General features: G+C 43.3%; 1 protein-coding gene across 1 annotated transcript; it reads right to left on the bottom strand.

The window, feature by feature from the left end:
- Positions 1–6266: 6266 nt before the first annotated feature.
- PLD4 (phospholipase D family member 4) lies at positions 6267–20097 on the bottom strand. Its single transcript, XM_061464157.1, has 11 exons — positions 19950–20097; positions 16682–16771; positions 15865–16070; positions 15007–15190; positions 13536–13656; positions 13090–13217; positions 12733–12933; positions 12198–12337; positions 9546–9711; positions 7799–7895; positions 6267–6509 (listed from the first exon to the last, which is right to left on the bottom strand). The coding sequence occupies exons 1-11, from the start codon at positions 19950–19952 to the stop codon at positions 6301–6303; spliced, it is 1545 nt and encodes a 514-aa protein (XP_061320141.1). The 5' UTR covers positions 19953–20097; the 3' UTR covers positions 6267–6300.
- Between the last annotated feature and the right edge of the window lie 401 nt (positions 20098–20498).

The raw sequence follows: 20498 nt of genomic DNA, 5'->3' as shown, positions 1-20498 counted from the left end.
ATTTTCTGAACCTGAAAACCCCAGCTTAAATTTGCAAAAGATTTGAGTATACCCAACTATCTGCTGAAGTGGCTACTTAATGACAGCACAGATTCTAAATACAGTGGTAATGAAGACTTTTCACACATTATCACAGTATCACAGTATGCTAGAGATTGGAAGGGACCTTGAAAGATCATCTAGTCCAATCCCCCTGCCGGAGCAGGAACACCTAGATAATGTTACGCAGGAATGCGTCCAGGCAGGTTTTGAATGTCTCCAGGGAAGGAGACTCCACAACCTCCCTGGGCAGCCTGTTCCAGTGCTCTGTCACCCTCACTGAGAAGAAGTTTCTTCTCAAGTTTAAGTGGAACCTCTTGTGTTCCAGTTTGTACCCATTACCCCTTGTCCTATCATTGTTTGCAACTGAGTAGAGCCTGGCTCCATCCTCGTGACACTCCCCCTTTATATCTTTATAGACACTTACAAGGTCACCCCTCAGTCTCCTCTTCTCCAAACTATAGAGACCCAGCTCCCTCAGTCTTTCCTCATAAGGGAGATGCTCCACTCCCTTAATCATCTTTGTTGCCCTGCGCTGGACTCTCTCCAGCAGCTCCCTGTCCTTCTTGAACTGAGGGGCCCAGAACTGGACACAATATTCCAGATGCGGTCTCACCAGGGCAGAGTAGAGGGGAAGGAGGACCTCTCTTGACCTACTAACCACCCCCCTTCTAATACACCCCAGGATGCCATTGGCCTTCTTGGCCACAAGGGCACAGTGTTGGCTCAGGGTCATCCTGTCGTCCACTAGGACCCCCAGGTCCCTCTCCCCTACACTGCTCTCTAACAGGTCGTTCCCCAACCTATACTGGAACCTGGGGTTGTTCCTGCCCAGATGCAGGACTCTACACTTTCCCTTGTTATATTTCATCAAGTTATTCCCTGCCCAACTCTCCAGCCTGTCCAGGTCTCGCTGGATGGCAGCACAGCCTTCTGGCGTGTCAGTCACTGCTCCCAGCTTAGTGTCATCAGCAAACTTGCTGATAGTACACTCAATTCCCTCATCTAAATCATTGATGAATATATTAATAATACCGGCCCCAGTACTGACCCTTGAGGCACTCCACTAGTTACAGGCCTCCAACTAGACTCAACCCCATAGACTACAACTCTCTGGCTTCTGTCCTTCAGCCAGTTTGCAGTCCACCTCACTACCTGATCAGTCCACACTTCCTCATTTTAGCTGTGAGGATGCTGTGGGAGACTGTGTCAAATGCTTTGCTGAAGTCAAGGTAGACCACATCCACCGCTCTGCCATCATCCATCCACCGTGTTATTTCCTCATAAAAGGCTAAGAGATTGGTCAAACATGATTTCCCCCTGGTGAAGCCATGTTGACTGCCCCTCATAACCCTCTTATCCTTGATATGCCTTAAGATGGCACTAAGGATAAGGTGTTCCATCACTTTCCCAGGGATGGAGGTGAGGCTGGCCAGTCTATAGTTACCCGGGTCCTCCTTCTTGCCCTTTTTGAAGACTGGAGTGACATTTGCTTTCCTCCAGTCCTCAGGCACCTCTCCTGTTTCCCAAGACTTGGTAAAGATGATGGAGAGTGGTCTAGCAATGACTTCCGCCAAAAGTCACAATCACAAGTTTTATAGATGGCATGTGCAGACATGCTTCATTATAGCAGTTTTCTCATCCTGTATTTTCTTGCTCCATATTCTACTTAGTACAGGGAAAGCAGACACAGCAAAACATTTAGAAACTGGGTTGTAAAGGAAGTGTACTTGGTTGTCTAACCATCTGTAGCTTGAGATGTTCTTCATTTCTGTATCCTTGCAGGAGGCTTAAATACTCTAAAAAGAACTGCTGGCAGTTATAAGAACTCTATCTCTGAAGAGACTGTTCATATAAATGTATCGTTTATTTGTAGCATTTCCCTGTGGTTTCCCTAAGTATAAAAGTTATTGTTCAATAGACCAAAAATTACCACATTATATGGCAATTTCATATACCAGGACTGAGGAAAACTTTGTGATCAAGACAGGAAAATCGAGTCCAGAAAAAGGTAACGTATGTTATGAAGGACATCACATTCTAACAGCAGCTTGCATTTACCTGCAAAGCTTCCTTCACCTAAAATGTTTCACAGGTAGTATTCATTTACTTAGGCCCACAAACAGGAATCCACCTACACAACACTGAATGTAGAAGTCTGTTGCAAAGGTGGCAGAATCAAGTCGATTAAAATTGAGCTCTGAGACAGCAATGACCACAGAGCAGTAATCACTGTCATGTTTTTTAAAGATTAATGAAATAGTTAAGGGAAGAGCAGTAGAAAAAAGCAGCAGCAATAAAACAATCCTCCAAATAGGCTACTGTCAGCTTTGGGAAGGGTGGAAGTTAGCGAATAAGCAACCAGGTTAACCCAAGGATCTGACCCCAGGCGTAGCTAAGAACAGAGCTCAAAGGGGTGCAAGGAGCACAGACACAAACCTGCAGAACATAGACATTTTGCCAACAGGCAGTTCTGATCCCACCTGCATCCTTAATTTGAGATGCTTAGATTGTTCTTTTAACTGTGGTAGGTTTCCTTCATTACTGGTGTTTTTTAACATGTGAAAAAGTGGGCTGTTTAGCTAAACCTCTGCATACAGTCTCCAGCCTAACAAACCTGCAACTGTGATTTGACATCTAAAATAACGTATAAATGCATTTAAAAGAAAGACACTCCCACCTTGGTAATTTCTTGCATTGTTGGTTGGCTATTGTGTTGTTATATTTGAAGCAGGACCTCTGACATATCCCAAAGGCAAGGCAGCTGAAGAATGGAATGGAACTGAACAGAACAGTTCATTTGGAAGGGACCTACTGCTTGACCATTTCAGGGCTGACCAAAAGTCAAAGCCTGTTATTAAGGGCATTGTCCAAAATACTTCTTAAACACTGATAGGCTTGGACCATTGACCGTCTCTCTAGGAAGCCTGTTCCAGTGTTTGACCACCCTCTTTGTAAGGAAATGTTTCTTAATGTCAAGTCTGAACCTCCTCTGGTGCAGCCATTCACATACATCCTATCCTATACCAGGGAGAAGAGAGCAGCACCTCACTCTCCACTTCTCCTCAGGAAGCTGCAGGGAGCAATGAGGTCTGTGAATCAGTGCCCATGACAGAAGAGCTATCTTCCAGAGATTATGGAGATATTTATGACTTTCAAAAAATTAAGTATGCATTGATATAGCATAGATTGTAAATGAGAATCTTTCTTAGTACCTGAATGAAAGCAACAAGGGTGTGATTCATCTGGAACAACTGGGAAAGGAAAATACTAGATAATGGGGGAAAAATGGAAAACAGATTAACACAAAAGCTCTTGGAACAAGGTAGTGTGTAATGTGTGAAGCCAGGTGACTTTTAGTCCTCCCAGAACTCACAGACTTGTAGAGCCAGCTGTGTTCTGTCTTGCTGTTATCTGACACTGGTGTCAGCAGCACTGTAGCCACAAGGCACTGCACCAAACCAAGTGCTATCAGAGACTGCTGGGAGAGCAGTGCAGCAGCTCTGCGTGAAAGCCACTCATGTAAAGCAAGGCTGGTTTGCTTAAGTTGTACTCCAGCATAACATAGGTACATGAGATGAGCTGATCAGAAGAGAGCATCCATGCTCAAGATCCAAACCAACAACTTTTCCTAGACACTAATAAACTAATACTGAGAAAAATCTGAACTACCTGTAACCAAACTAGAAAATTCATTCAAAGAAAATAAATAGATGCTAATGAGTACTTCTGGAGGCCCCAGCTTACACTTGATATACTCTTTAACTCGAAGAAATCACAATCTAAATGAAAGCAATAAGTAACAGGTGGAGGGATAAGGACTATTATTAACCCTGTTTCATAAATGGAAAACAAAATTATGAAGAGATTCAAAGCCTGGTTATAATTTACACCATATTCTACCTTTGTAACAGACAAGTAATTTAGAACAAAACTATGAAGGGGCCTAAGAAGTTTCACAGGAAAGCGGGGAAATAAACTCAAGTTCCTCTTAGATCCAGTTTATGGTCTTAGTTGTAAACCCCCTCCTTCATTTGTGGAGGAAAACCAATACAAGTGATGCCAGCAAAGAGCATTCGCATAAGCGTCAATTTTTCTTACATAAGCTGAACCTGACCTCGTATGAGTCTTACATTACCAGAAGACAAGTCTCACAGCTTGTCCAGAAACTCTGAACAGTTTATCCAGTACTGTCAGATTTGAGCTCACAAGTGGAGAAGAAAGTTTCCTTCTTGTTCCCGCAATACCCATCATCCCCAAATCAGTGAAAACACAGCTTCGAGTGCCATCTAGAGGAGCACAATCCGCTACAGAAAATAATTCTGTTGGCTCAAGATGTAACTGCTCAAACAGCTTTTCAAACTGCCCCACCACTCACATGTGCTCATTGCACAGAGCCCAGAGCACGACTCCACAGGGAGGTCGGCAAAGTCCCTGTCCTGGCACTCCACCTCTGAGCTGTGAAACTGCTGCGGACCTTGGCAGTCTTGAAAGGCCTGTGGCAGCTCAGCTTCAAGCCCCTCTTGGCAAGGCCTCATTCAGGTGAATTTTGGCTCTTGGTGCAGACATGGACGGGGTAGTGGGAGTACAGACTTCCCCATCACAGTGCAACCTCCCCATCCTCCACAGGAAGAATTTTGGTGCTTTTGAATCTCTGCCCTGTTCTGAGATGACAAAGGGACCTGCTGTGATTGTCTGTGCGTGGACTGACTTGAATCTCTGTGAATACACACAAATCCCCATACAAATATGCCTCTTTCTCTATAAGGTCTTTTGGAGATGATGCAAACCAATTTTCCATTTTTTGGTTTCCCTGCTGCTCCTCAGCTATCTCTTCCAAATACTTCCAAGACCCTTGGATTGTTTTATCCATCATTACAGATCAAATGCTTGCTGTTACTAATGCAGATTTTTATGACATTGACAGATAACACTGAACTTCCGTATCACATATGTGCAAACATACTGAGGAAGATGCAGGTGCTTTTAGCGCTCTCCTCCCCTATTTCCTTTCTAAAGGCTGCTTTGTATTTTGATATTTCCACTCATTAATTAAAATCCCTAGCAAAATAGAAACTTCCCAGCTGGTTTTCACTAGCTCCATTTCATGGGTTTATTAGCCGGTACTAACAAATATACCTGACCATGTATTGATACTTGCATGCAAGAACAAAATCAGAAATATTTTTTTCAGTGCAGTGGGCTTTCACCTTGGGCTCTCTCGCCTCTGGTGCACATCAGTCCCTAAGCAAAAGGTTCACACTGCTACTCCCTTTCCAGTGCCCAGGCAAAGTGTGCAGCTCTGGCAAGGTTCACAGAGCCTAAGGTCAGTGTCATTCACACCTCTCCATTGCTGGCCTATGTGCTCTGCTTTCCTTTCCTGTCACTTCTGAGAGTCACCCAGGGCAGAGCCACTATGCAGTGGTGGATATGGACATAAGGCACCAGATGACTCAGGTTTATGGTCCCTGTGTGACTGCAGCAGAAAAGGAAGCCCAGAGACACAACACTGGTCAGGTCCAGCACCAAGACATCCCCAAAGGAGCAAGGAGATTTCCCAAGCACTGACCACAGAGTAGGTGGGATGCCGTTGTCAACCCAGCACTCACACATCAGCTTTGCTCTTCTTTTGCCATCCCATTTACTGCCTGTGGCCAATGCACAGACATCCAAGCATCCCCAAACACTCAGGGCTCCAGATTTATATCACAGGTTCTTAATTCTGGAAACTAGCCTCAACACTTAAATATGGGTATTTCCCTGTACCTCTAATTCCTAAATGCTTTTAAAAATCTGCCCTTGCTATTGTAGGCAATTACTTACACAGCTCAAAATCTTAAAGTGGCCAGGAGTTTATTAAAAATACGGTTAAACACATGTAAGCAAATACTGTTAATGGAACATTAAGGTTGAAGTATATAGCTTCCTAAAATAAAATAGCACGGCAATCTGCGTCTTTGATATACTAAGATCCAATTGTATCTTCCATTTTGCTTTAATATCAGATAGCTTGTCATATAACACTGTATGCATTTCATTAACTCTGGAGTGAGGGAATCACACAAAAAAGAGAAGCGTCACACTGACTAATAGTTTTGCAGGCAGAGTCAACTACGAGAAGTTCTCACCTCATCAATGTGGATATCATATTGGAACAATTTTTCTGACAAAGGCAGAATGAGAAAACTCCCTGTTCTGCACAGGGAACAAGATTCAAGTGGGGGCTTTTTGTTTTAGTTTAAATTTGTATTTCAATTCACTTCAGGGCCTGCCTCTCCAGTTACAGTCTTTCTGTCCCTGCACATCTTCCAGATTCACTGCGTATTTGGAATTCCAGTCTCGCTCAAAAAGATGTTTTAATTGTTCCTGGATAGGCAGTTGCCTTCTCTGCACGTTGGTTGAATTCTGTTTGATAATTAGCCCCACACCAGCAGTGTTAATGAAGTAATCTTCTGACCAATTCGAAGTCCCTATGCAATGAAAAAGTATCTAATTAGAAAACATTAATTTCCCAGTGTTCTGTTTCATCCCTATTCTTGTTAAGTCCACATTTGTCTGGCTTTGCTGATTTGCTGTACAACTGCAAATCTCATTAGGACCAATAAAGCAGCAAAAACGAGGTCACCTCCTTCTTATTCCAGACCTCAGGTTTTGCAAAGTGAGTACTAACTGCAAACCTGAAGCTTCATAACCTGATTCCTTACAGCCTGTGACAGAGACGCACAAACCTAATTATTACAAATATGCAAATAGAGTGATACACTGAGGTATTAAAAGAGGTAAAAGTCAGCGTTTGATATGGGTTTCTGTGTTTAAAGAAAAAAAAATCCTTAATGGACTTAATTCTCTTGTTAAAGAAAAACAAGACCCTTGATCAATAAAACCTTGGGAGCTGCTCTGAGCTCAGCATGCAATGCCAGCTTTTAAACCAGGTAAAGTTGGGAATTCAGCAGCAGGCATTGTCTAGGGCTCTCTCCAAAGCTATTATAATTCAGTAAATCAAATACTGTGGAAAAAATGCACATTTTATCATTTAGCACTTTTCCTGGTATGTGCCTTAGCTAGAAAAATCTACCGTCAATTCCGGAAGGTGCTTAGCCATGAAAACAAATTGTCTGCATATCTGTCTTCAAAAGACAATTCAGTAAGAAACAAATTCTGTTAAAGGCAATTGGAGCTGCAAGTGCTCAGCCCATTGGAAGATTAGGCTATTTGCTGGTTTGCATTGCTTGTAGGATGAGCTGACTGAAATGACAGAGCCCTTTCACATTGCCTTTCTTGAGGGATCCTAATAAGAGAGCAAAAAATAAACATAATTCTGACTTTCAGGAATTGAGCAGCAATTGACATTAGTGTTTTTTCATTTCCTTTCCTAGAGTTCTGTTCAACAAACAGTGCGTGGAATTAATTCCTTCCAGCAATTTAGTTTTATTAAAGCACAATGTTATATACTAGAGCATCAGCTATCACTGCATCATTACGAGCACACAGTCTGTGAAATTCCCACTGTGCTTGTCACAAGCTGTGAACTCAGACATGTCATGCTCTGTTCTTAACGGTTCACAGTCATATGAAATAATCTGTTACTGAACCTGACCTACATTATTGTCTCCCTTTCACATCTCTACTTCTTTATCCAGGGCAGACTGATTTACATGGAAAAATGGGGTCTTTTTCTGATATTGCAGCCCATCCTATGTCAGCCTCAATCCTATAGATCTAAATATACTGTAAGTGTTTGGAATAATGGAATACATACCAATATAGGCTACTTTATCGGTGACCATATATTTGTTATGATTCACTCTCCCATGAGGAATATTTGTGTGATTCATAACTGGAACAATGAAGAGTTTCTGGAGAGAGAGAAATTAAAAATAGAAATACCATAGTTAGGAACAGACTGCATGATTGGATAATGCAGATTTTCTATATTTACAAAGACTAGAATAGTACAGAAAGAACAGAATAGTCCACCCACTGTTATTAAATGTACCATAAAAGAGATTTTACTCTTATCCAAGAGAACTAACAAATAGTATTTCCACTATACATAAAATTGGATAAGCAATTGAGATCAGATAAGGATAATGTTTCCTTCACAATGTTCCATTAGTGGCACAGCTATTATCATTACAGGGCAGACACATAAATGCAGTTTTAGGCAGCTGTTTAATAGGTCTGCATTTACAACTGATTGCTGCTCTTATTTTGTGCTAGAATGGGCTGATCACAGACACAAGGGGTACTGCAGGCAACAAAAATGCTGAACTTTTTGTGTTAACTCTTATTGGGTTTGTTTGTTTGTTTGGTTTTTCCTTTTGGTAAAAAACATTCCACCTTAGTTCTGTGACTTCACTGTGTCATGGTAACTGCATCATGTCGGGAGCTTCCATACCACCTCCCTCCACTTGATGCACTCCAGCCTAGTGCCTATGGCCTGTGCGTAATACCTAGTGTTCACAAACAGGCCCATTTGTCTAGGCAGTCAGCAGAGATCTCAATCGTAAAAAATTGACAGTAATTAGACCCATTTAAGATGCTTAATACAGGAAAAGGTCTATGAAAAGAGCACTAGGTTGTCATATAAACTGTCACTCTCATGGTGCTCAGCAAAAGCTACTGCCTGGATAATCAGAGAATGGTTTGGGTTTGAAGGGACCTTAAAGATCATCCAGTTCCAACTGGAGATTCAGAGCAGCTCTGCGGAGAAGGACTTGGGGGTGTTGATCAATGACAAAATGAACATGAGCCAGCAGTGTGCATTTGCAGCCCAGAAAGCCAACCGTATCCTGGGCTGCATCAAAAGGAGCATGACCAGCAGGTCGAAGGAGGTGATCCTGCCCCTCTGCTCTGCTTTCGTGAGACCTCATTTGGAGTGTTGTGTGCAGTTCTGGTGTCCTCAACATAAAAAGGACATGGAACTCTTGGAGCAAGTCCAGAGGAGGGCCGCGAGGATGATCAGGGGACTGGAGCACCTCCCATATGAAGGCAGGCTGAGAAAGTTGGGGCTGTTCAGCCTGGAGAAGAGAAGGCTGCGTGGAGACCTCATAGCAGCCTTCCAGTAGCTGAAGGAGGGCTATAAGGATGCTGGGGAGGGACTATTTGCTAGGGACTGTAGTGATAGGCCAAGGGGCAATGGGTTAAAATTTAAACAGGGGAAGTTTAGATTGGCTATAAGGAAGACATTCTTTACTGTGAGGGTGCTGAGGCACTGGAATGGGTTGCGCAGGGAAGTTGTGAATGCTCCATCCCTGGCAGCGTTCAAGGCCAGGCTGGACAGGGCCTTGGGTGTCATGGTTTAGTGTGAGGCTTCCCTGCTCATGGCAGAGGGGTTGGAACTAGATGATCTTAAGGTCCTTTCCAACCCAAACCATTCTCTGATTATGACAATCTGCTTCTCTAAAACCTAGTACTTCCACACACAATTGGCAGCTTAGACTCAAAAGTCAGTGGGAGGCTTGCATCCTCAAGCTGTCTTTCCAAAATCAGGTTTCTTATCGTACCACGCTGACACTGATGTGGGCATGTGGATTGTTGAGAGCACGCAGGGACCTCAAATAGTAGAGCATGGCTGGGTCAGAGTGGGTCCAGCAGCTGACCAGAAGCCGAATTTGTACTCTGTATTCGAAAGCTGCACGTCTCAGAGTGTTGTCAATTGCTGGCCAATATCTAGAGAAAAGTAGGTGGGAAGAAAAAGGGACAGTTCTGAAGTAGTTTGGTAGAAAGCTGCAAGAATGAACCGAGAATACAAGTAACATTGTGCACAGGTGGGATCTCGGGTACCTAGTAAGAGGAACTCTTGTGTCTTCACTGGAGGTATAAGTAAGATTTCTGCCTTCTACCCAGCCAGTTCATTTCACAGTGCATTTTGAGACCTCCAGTCTCTGCCAAATTAGGTTGAAAATTATCAAGAAGTTTAAAGCTTAGTAAAGTACATGTACACAGCCACACACACTGCTTGGTGCCATCATGCTCATTGCATTAGGAAACTAAAAATAACAACTCCAATGTACAGCCAGATCATACAGCATGAAGTAAAAAGGGCAGCACAGAGCCCAGAGGAAAGCCTAAGAACCACTTTGTAGAATATGGCCATTTCACACTTGGCGTGGACACTATCCCTCCCTATCCCTCCTTATCTTCTTTAGTATGCCAAGTGCCCTCAAGGTAATGAACACAGCTGTGTTCTCATGAACAAGGGGCTCTCAATTTCCATGACACTTGTTTTGATAGTAGCTTGGGGAAAATTTTTAACATCCTTGACCCAACTACACAACACCAAGTGCTGGACAATGTACAACCCAAGACTAGTAACTCCAAAGGCCTGTATAGGACTTTCATCCTGTAGACCCTAACAAGTGCTGCACGGAGGAAAACAAGCATCTTCAGTATAGATTGGAGGACAGAGCGGGATACAGAGCGGTCCAGCACTTGCTCACAGTCCCATGGGCAATGATTAATTAATTTGCCTGACTTATTCCTTGGGCCTTATGTACAAAGCCCTGAATTCTCTAAATTTCCACTGCACATCGTCCTATCACAATCAGCAGACTAGCCATGTGCTTTCAGGACCAGGTTGTCTTGCAGATCCTGAAAAACTCAGAAAAACATATTTAGAAATCCTATTTTTCAACAGTTTCCATTTTTTAAATGTATCAGGTTTGAGTTGATTAACACTCAGGCATTAAGATACCAGCTTTGTTCCTTCTGCCTCAGCTGCTGGAGGAACCTAACCTGAACTAATCAGCCTCAATTCATTGCACTATAGCTGATTGCTGTGGAGATAGCCTGAGGCCCCGCACAGCTTTCCCTAGGCCTTTCAAACTTTTTTTGCATCTGATCAGGTCCTAGGTGTCACAAATGGTGGATTAAGGCTTCAGATGAAGAATGGGGAGTATTAACACACTCATTCCTAAGGGGAAAAAAGACTTTCTGTGAACCTATTCTTAGCTAATAGCAGGAGATGAGAAACACAGAGATTCAACTGTACAGCACAGAAACCGAAAATCCTTGAAGTTGTTTGATTTATAAAAAGTATCCCCCAAGTGGAAGCTCGTCTTTGAGATTTCATTTCAAAGACAGTGGAATTATCTGTGCCTATCTATTATCCTTCCTGCTAACACATGCCCAGCTGAACAACAGAGGCTTTACACCATCATGCCACAGGACATGATGCATGGTATAATTCTGACTAAATGGAAAGCTAGAGCTCACCCTATTCCTTACAAGCCATGTTGTACATAATTATTTTGCCTGAGCTTCTTTCTCAGTCAGATTATTTAAATGATTGGAAAACTCACAAATGTTATAAACAGATAATACTCAGGACACTTGATTGCATGTAAACATCCTAATTCAAGCATATCTAAGAGGATTTGGAGTCTTAGTGGTTGCCCCATGACTGACTAACTTTTTGTGTTACTCTGATATGAGCTGATGTAGAGAGTCTGCAAAATTCTGCTGTGACCTTAGGCAGTGGTCCACTGCACACAACCTGATCACTCCAGATCACCACTACCACCTTCTTTTTGAGAGCGGCTACTGCATGCATGCAGCATGCTTTAGGAACTTGGATGTCCTTAGATGGAATTGTAAGAAAAGGAAAATAAAAGCCCAGAAGCTTCTTTTAGAGACTAGTTCAGCCTCCTGGTCAGCAAGGACAGTTAAGAATCACCCTTTAAACTATGGGTCCAGTACATCAAACAGGCAGCAGAACCAGAAGTCAAGAGTCTTCAGAAGTAAAGAGCAGAAAGAAAGAAACAGGAGCAGAAGAGGGGAACAAGAACATTTTCCCTGAAAAGCCTGATGTCAGGTATCTTTCTGCTGTTCCCATTCCTCTCTCTATTCACAAAGCTGCTCTGCTATGTTTTGAAGAGAGCTGTATTCTGATTGTCCCTGGTCTGTCACTTCACAGTTTTCTTGCTGTGTGAAGAGCATGCGAGGCTGATTTAAAACACTAGTGAAGCACAATGGACAGTACTGGATACCATCCTTCCTATAGTATCAATATTTGCACAGTCCATGAGGCAGTCAAGAGTGCAGAGCAAAGCCTCAGTTCTCTCCACTCTGAATACTTCTGTTGCAGAAGGAGCAGAATAGCATATTTTTCCTTTAAAAAGGGCAGTCAGCTGATTTGCTGAAGATACAAATTGTACCTTTCTGGGTGAATGAAACGGCTGGTAGGGAAATATTCCATAACAGAAACATAGACAAATTTCTGTGCCTCACTGATAATACTGGTTATAGCAAAGAGGTCATTGGTACGACCTTCTGGACAAAATGCTGGAGGGGAAGCCTGAAAAGAAGAAAACACACATGTCAGTGATTTCATCCTTTTTTCTGTCAGATTCTGTGAGTCATTTATGTTCAGATCTGTTCGGTTTTCATTATAATAGCACGAAGCACTTTAAGTGGACCACTATCTTTCCTCATGCCTTACATGACCTGATGGGTCAGATACTGATGTATTGAGCCCACAGGTGATCAAAGAAGACCTGCGCCCCATTCTTGCCATACTACCTGATGGATGAAGCTGGGTCAGCCCTTATTCGTTGAGCAGTTCCAAAGAAACCTGTTGAATTAATTATTATCCAATTGGAACACAGGTAACTGAGGACTGCTGAAAAAAAATTTCTGGCCTATGTTAAAATATAGTTCACACTCTATCCTGATACTTCTAAAGATACTTACAGAAAAATAGGCTTTTGTCAAGATTCCATTGAATTCTACTTCCAGAGGCTGATGCATGTTAATGTGGGTAGAATAATTAAGAGGCCAAGGGAATGGGACTGTAGCATTAGGAAGTCCAAGATCCCAGTAAGTACTAAATGTTTTCCAGAGGTCTTTGGCCAAGCAGCTGCAGTTGTATATCACAGCACCAAATTCTTTCACCTGCAAAGAGAGCAAGCTATGTCACAGCCCCAGAAAGAGCCACCTCCAAGGGTTTCTTTGCTGTTTCTCCCACTCAATCAGTATTTTACATTATGATGTTCTTCTGTTATGTGCTAGCACATGAATTTTCCCCCAGCTTTTTGAAGGAGAGCTTACCTGAGATAAAGATCTCCAGTCCATATTTGCACTACCAATGTATATGTGTTTCATGTCTATAATCCAGAATTTACTGTGCAACACTCCTCCTGCCAAATGTCCAAAATCAACCTTCTTTACATAAGCCCCTGAAGAAAAGTGGGGAGAGGCAAAAAGAGTTTAGACACAGCTGGAGATGGTAATCTGTACTGCTCCCCTGATAGCCAGGACATGTCTGGATGTCTAATACTTGCATCCACTAATAACTACCAAAATATACAAAATGTGAAATTTCAGAAAAATCCTTAAGGGCATGACAACATACACAAAAATCATGAACTAATGAACCCATAGCACTTGTCCTGTGAACTCACATAAACACCATGCCAGAATAAGCCCTGGAGACCAGTTTGTCTCAGATGCCCTATTGCAATGCAGAAGTTCTGAGTGCATCACTGAATAATTACCTTTTTCCTCTAAAAGCTCAAGGTCAGTTGAATTAGTTGCCAGAGTTGGAATACTTGCTGCAACATACACAGAGACATTCTCTGCAAGTAGTCTCTCAAACCTCTTCAGAATATCTTCACCCTGCATGGTACATTGCTATTTTTTGTATTTTGTTATAGAACATTTAGTAAGATATACTCAAAGTACAGTGTTACTAATGGATGCTTTGTTTGAAGAAGCCCAACACAAGAAAGATCAGAAATTTCATCTATTTTAGTATTGCTTCAAGTAGAGAAAAAAGGGAGCAAAGATTCTGATCCAATGTATGAATCAAAGTTTATTTTCTGTTGTTTAATGCTATTAGACGTGAGGCTTAAAAATACAACCACAAATATCCCAGACTTCAAAGGTGAATGCCCCAGTGAAGATCAACTGCTGGATGCTGATGCTCAACAGATACACTGCGTCAGTTCTCCCCAAGAATAAAATAACAGAGGCTGCCCTACACTGAGCTGTCCCTTTAGCAGAGACAGCCTTCCCTCTGTTACTTTCCCTTCTTTTTCTGAGGAGGAAATGAGTCATCTTACATCACCAGAACCACGTGGGGAGGAAGACAAATCCCAGAGAGCCCATGAGGCCAAGGAGGATGTGCCAGGGCAGGGGCAGAGGCAGAGCTCTGGCCTGCAGTAATAAACAGGCCAGTACATGGTCTGTCAGCAAACAGCACAATTCCTGACAGGTGACTAAACTCCACACCTACCTGAAATAGCATGGTCTTGTCCCTTCTGCTTTTCAGAATAGGCCCCCAGACCCTGCTCAGGATTGCCTGGGAGGCTGCCAGCTGCCACAGGCCAGGATAGAGCCAAGGGACACTTAAACACGATGAACAGTAGCAAGGTGAGCCTGTGCCGTGGCCTCTCCCATTTATTTTTGGTGGTGGAGCCAGAGAGGCCCTGCAGGAAGCCTGGCTGCACAGGGTGCCCAGGAGAAGAATGAATGTCCTGAATGGCTGCCCAATGGCATGCTTCAGGAACATCTGCAAAATGGGTGGATGCAGATGCTGTGCCTGTACAAGGGAGAGAAGCAGCCTCTGAAGCAGGTAAAAGTCCAGCAGACTTTGTTTCCTGACTCTTCCAGCTAGCCAGTGGGAATTGACATGTTCACTTGTGTATACGGATCCTGCAGGCTCTCTGGCCGTGCCACTGGCTGCCCCTACCGTAGGCTGACCGTCTGCAGGGTGAGAGAGTATGGTTTTGAGGCTGGCCTCTGCCCGGTTGCTCTTAAAACATGGCACAGAAATATTCAGAGAAAACAGAACCCATATGGGGTCTAACTTGGCCAGAGGAGGAAAGTTGGTGTGCTGCTTCAGACCAGCATGGAAAACCTTTCTGGGTTTGCAGGAAGCATCTGGAAGACAGGCCTCACAGTCAATCTGCTATCTACCACATGTCCATACAACCGTAAATGTGCTTGTCATTGATTCAGTCCTACCTGCTTGGAAGATGAGTCATTGACGTTGATATCCTTCCCAGCAAGAGACCAATAGTAAGAAGCCACGTAAATTTTTTCCTGGGCTATATCAAGGAGTCTCATCCAGGCTTTGTACAGGGGTTTGGCTGCAGTGCTGTTTATCTCAAAAGCTAAGTCATAAGGAACATTTTCCACCAGTTCAAAGCTGCAATGACAGTCGCATGTTGTGAAGCAAGTGACTGTAACCCAAGCAGGAAACTAAGCAGGAAAGCTCTCAAGCCATACACTTGGCCATTTTGGACATCAACCTCAAATGCGAACAAGCAGAGCTGGACGAACAAGATGGGACTACTCTCTATGCCCATTCATTATAGCCAAGTGTATATCATACATCATGATTCCAATCTAGCACAATGGCTTATCAGTAGCTGTTCTGAGCTCTTTATCTTCTCATCCTAAAGATGAGAAGAAAAGTAAACCCTGAGGCTGGATGGTACCCCTTCCCTCTGCCAGGACAAACATCCACTCATCCCTCTGGCCTCTGAAAGTAAGTGAGCTCAGCAGGGGCTGCTTTGCCTACTGGTTGCTCTGCCGCCTCCCACCACTGCCACAAAGGGAGGATGTCTGGAGATGGTGGAGATGCAACAGAGGTGTGCTGAACATATTGATTGAGTATTGATACTGCCCCTACTACCCCTCATAACAGTCAACTACTAATGACCCAATGCGTAAACAAACCCCTCACTCTTCCCAAATTAGTGGTACTTTGTCACTTATTATACAATGGGAAGAGAATAAAAGCCATGCTGATACTGTCATCACTGTAACTGTTGTTACACTGGGTGATTACTTCTCCATGTGCCATCAAGCCTGGCTCACCTGCAGGAGTCATTTGATCCATTGGTGTCCTCCTCAATTACTGTGGCTCCTGGGAGATCTCCATAGAGTTCTTCTTCCTCCTCCATCTCTTTGTAAGTGTTGACAACTGCTTTTTCTCTGCTAGGATCAACTGTGCTTTCCACTTCCATGAAGTAAACAGCCAAGACAACAAGACCAAGTATCAAAATTGCCCCTAAGATTTGAAACTAGAATAGAACGCAAATAGGATAAAATTTAAGTGATCACCAAGTCACTGATACACCAGCTAATGTATGACTACCTGTTACAGGTAACTCACAATCTTTGAATAGTAGTTCTGCTTTCAGCTACTGGCAGACAGCACTCTTAGATACACCACTGAAAATGTGGATCACAAGCTACAGAGTGGTTGGTTTATGTGAGAACTGAGATTTTAGTTTTGCTTTAATTTTTCCTGTGCCAACATACCGAAAAACTTGTTTTTTTTTCCAGAAAGTTGTGATTGATTTGACATTTATTGGCTTTATTTTAGCACAAGACAAATGAGTGTTCAACAAAAACTCACAAAAATCAAAAGAAGGAAATCCATAACACACCATCCAGAGCCAGGGCTGCAGGATTAGATTCCACATTACTCCCTCTCGGCAAGGTTTGATCAGTCTACTGGATAAATCAATGAGGGTTGCTGTGTCACTCACTTGTTTACAAAGAAGATCGAAACCTATATGGATTTCTAAAATGGGCAATAAAATCATTCCTCTTAATCTGTTACATCTTTTAAGAAATGCCAGTGTAATCTCAGCTCTTGTAAGCAAATGTAGTGTTTCCCAATAATTACCGTTTTGAAGTCTTTTTGATTGTTCACACTTAATTTCATGTTGGAAGACTCATTAAACATCAGGGATGTTTTTAATGCTTTTTTCACAATCTGAAAAACAGAAATGTATGCAAGGGGAAAAATAAAGCTTTATGGCAACATTTGTAAAAAGCCAGTTACAGACTAAAAATGCAGGTTACTGCCATTGCTTTATACAGCACTCTGACATTTAAGTACGGATCTGTGCAACATCCTCCCTGTATTATGGGTCTTGAGTGACATGAACAGATTCCAAAGGGAGAGGGAGAGACAGGTCCCTGTGCTTTTTCCGTGGTGCTGTCTACACACCAAAATCACTTCAGTGATAAATGTGTAAAGAACTGCATCTCTGCCTTTTCAAGTTATCCTTCAACACCCACTTTTGTCCTGTTGCAAGCTAAAATATTTGCCAGCAAGCAATAATTAAGTGCAGGAACTGTGAGTGGTAGCATACAATATCAATGTCATCCTGTGTGTGACTCCATTAGGCTCCTGCTCTCTTCCTATGCCTGTGAGTTATCTGCAATGCCAGCACCACATCCAGAAGGGACTTTGTTAAGGAGATGGAGACCAGCCCAAAATAGAAACTCTTCTTCACCCCTGTTGCAGTCGTGACCCTAGAATATAAGTTAACTTCTTTTCCTCCTCAGACAATTTTGCTCCAATCTTGTGTTATCACCAGCAGAGGTAACCCCAAAACAAAGTACCAAAATATGGCAAAACTCAAAGCAGTTGCTAGGTAAGGGGTAGGTGGCCACTTCTTTGCCTTCTCAAAAGGTCAAACCAAGAACTTCACACATGCCCAATAGATCATGAATTATCCCTGCATTAGCAGAGGTGAATTTACCCCATAGGAGTCAGCTGTCATTTAGAAACATAGGCTCATAGAAAGGTTAGGGTTGGAAAGAAACTTAAGACCATCTAGTTCCAACCCCCCTGCCATGGGCAGGGACATCTTCTACTAGACCTGGACATTTTTCATGCTTAGAAGCAAGAAGCACATCCTGGGATATGGTAGATTTCAAAAAGTGCTAGCAGATGCTATCACCGTCTGCCCAGTTCCAATCCAGCACTTCCTATCCCTGAGCCACTGGGCATTTGTAGCCAGGAAGGTAAATATGCTGTCATGGTATCAGATATGCAGTTGCTCTGTGGCAACAGAGCATATGTAGTGGGTGGCCAAACTCAAACAAGTTTTAGGTAGGAAGGATCCTGCCAGGCTTGTCCCATCCATCTTGCCCTATGCTCACAGCTATTGTCACCTGAATTGGATGGGCTCATGGTGTCTGCCTTCTCAGATGCATAAGGCAGTATGGCCACACATGTCCATGGTGCATCCAACTCCTGCCTACTCCACCTTTCTGTACAGCTGCTGTGACCACATGGAACAAGCAGGAGTTGGACACTGCAGTGATGTAACTCCAAAGGCTTCTTATGGGACCTAACTCACAAGAACTAGTATGATTGAACTGAAGAGGTGGAGGATGTCTTGGGAGACAAGGGAGGTGGGTCTGAAACAATGACTTGGGGAGCACAGGGTGTCCTGGGTTCAGCAGTAGCAGTCATGTTTCTCCTTCGTGGTAGCTGGTGCAGTGCTGTGTTTTGACTTGAGCCTGGAAACAGTGCTGATTTGAAAAGAGAGGACCCAAGGTAAAAGAGCAGGCAAGGGAGAATAAGAAAGTTAAGAGGAAATAAGAGAGGAAAAAGCAAAGGTATGAACAAGCATGCTAAAAAGCATGCTAGAGCTTCAGAGATGAAAGCTAAGTTTCTGTTCCAGAGCCTGTTTGTTGTTATTATTAGCTGCAATCACCACAGCGGTACCTTCTGTCTAAGGCAGTTTTACTCACACTTTTCACTAGTGCTTCTTTTGCTGCCCTCAAATTCAGGTGCAAGCTTTTACACTAGAAATAGTTATAAACACTGGCAGTGAAATACCTGCTCTCCCAGGCCTGGAGGAACTGAGCTGCTGCCAACAGTGATAGACAGTGAGCCATTCCCTGGTGCATATCAGGTCCCCATGCCCCTGAAGTCCCAGCTCATGTTTTAAGCACAGCACAAAGATGCAGCATCTTACCCCCAGGAGCTTACAGCCCAAGCAGAGAGGAGGAATATAACACACACCAAGCAGAGAAAGCTGTGTGACAGCAGCACACATCATTCCCCCATCTTGAGAGGAAGCGGTCAAATACCAACCCAGAAAATGTAGTGGGAAGAAAAGGAAGAAAGAGCAAGAGAGAAGATGCTGAGGAGTTTGTAGGAAACTGAAGCGAAGGGATTTCAAAGGAGGAGGAGAAATGCAGCTGAAAAACAGCAGCAGCAGCCCTTCAGCCTTGGCCAGGAGCACCCAGTAAGGCTGCAGGTCACACTCCACATCTCACAGCTTTGGCAGCAGCCGTTCCCACCAGTTCTCATCACAGAACCAGAACCTGAGAGGTGTCACCTTGTCCCTCTGGCCCCCAAAGCTAAAGTGCTCCCCACAGTACAATGAAGTGACCCAAGCACGATCTTGGTAAGGAACTGCAGCTGCAAGGGCATTTACAGCCATTTGATGGCTTCAGAAGGAAGGAGCTTCTGAGAAACAAATTGTTTCAGTTCTCTTTTCCAGCAACAGTTACAAAATGGCTTTGAAAAGCAGCAGCTCTCATAAAAATATGAAGGCAAACAGATTTCATATGTGCCACAATCATAGAATCATGTACCATTTGGGTCAAAGTGCTTCTTGGGGTCTTTGACTGCTAATGGGTTAGATTCCCAGCTGCCTTACAGAAGTCATGAGAACTGCACTAAAATATGAAGTTTAACTTTCAAGAAAGAAAACAGCACAGACTCAGGCAGAATGCTTAAGAATAATATTGTAGCTGGTCAGTAATTAACTGCTGCTTCCTCAAAGCTTTCAGAGCTTTACCAGCTGCCAATTTCAATGACTAAAGTTTATCCAAGAGCAATAAATACAACTACTGCTTAGTGTTTCTTCACAGTCTGGAACACAAGCTAATACCACAATCTGCTGAGAGCACACAAGAGACTTGTTTATAACATTAAAGCTGGTCTCTCCCTGCCCCCTAAATAACTTTTGGTACTTCTTTTCTCCATCAGCATCAACCTGTTTCACATGTTGGATTTCAAACACAAGGATGAGACTTTTCATTATACAAAACCATCCCCAAGAAGCTGTTTGAGGCTCCTCAGATGAACAAAGTGCTCTCAGATGAACCCCCAGTACTCTCAAGATGATGGCAAATGTACTTACCATCCTGCAAGTCTTCCTCCTGTGTGGATCTCCTACCGCAGTCTGATGTTACTCCAACTTTGCTTACAAGAAGCAGCACACATGCTTTTCACTAGCAGATTTATTTGGGGCTCTTCTGGTTTTTCCTCTTCCTGCTGCAGATACTTCCTCTTAAACATGGAGTTTCACAACAGGCACTGACAACTGAGAGTCCCAAGTTATCACAGAATCACAGAATCATAGAACAGTTAGGGTTGGAAAGGACCTTAAGATCATCTAGTTCCAACCTCCCTGCCATGGGCAGGGACACCTCACACTAAACCATGTCACCCAAGGCTCTGGCCAACCTGGTCTTGAACACCGCCAGGGATGGAGCATTCACAACCTCCTTGGGCAACCCATTCCAGTGCCTCACCACCCTCACAGTAAAGAGCTTCTTCCTTATATCCAATCTAAACTTCCCCTGTTTAAGTTTTAACCTGTTACCCCTTGTCCTATCACTACAGTCCCTAATGAAGAGTCCCTCCCCAGCACCCCTATAGCCCCCCTTCAGATACTGGAAGGCTGCTA

The sequence above is a fragment of the Pezoporus flaviventris genome, unplaced genomic scaffold, assembly GCF_033815535.1.
Source record: "Pezoporus flaviventris isolate CSIRO_AGI_PZ_B2104156 unplaced genomic scaffold, CSIRO_AGI_Pfla_v1 ptg000036l, whole genome shotgun sequence".
Classification (NCBI taxonomy): domain Eukaryota; kingdom Metazoa; phylum Chordata; class Aves; order Psittaciformes; family Psittacidae; genus Pezoporus; species Pezoporus flaviventris.
This window is presented reverse-complemented; position numbering and strand designations above follow the sequence as displayed.

What these genes read in the sequence shown, in the direction of transcription:
- PLD4 (XM_061464157.1), bottom strand. An exon ending in ACTGGAGATCTTTATCTCAG is followed by an intron (nt 12,934 to 13,089) that starts GTAAGCTCTCCT and finishes CTCTCTTTGCAG; the next exon opens with GTGAAAGAATTTGGTGCTGT. An exon ending in TGACAAAAGCCTATTTTTCT is followed by an intron (nt 12,338 to 12,732) that starts GTAAGTATCTTT and finishes TCTTCTTTTCAG; the next exon opens with GCTTCCCCTCCAGCATTTTG.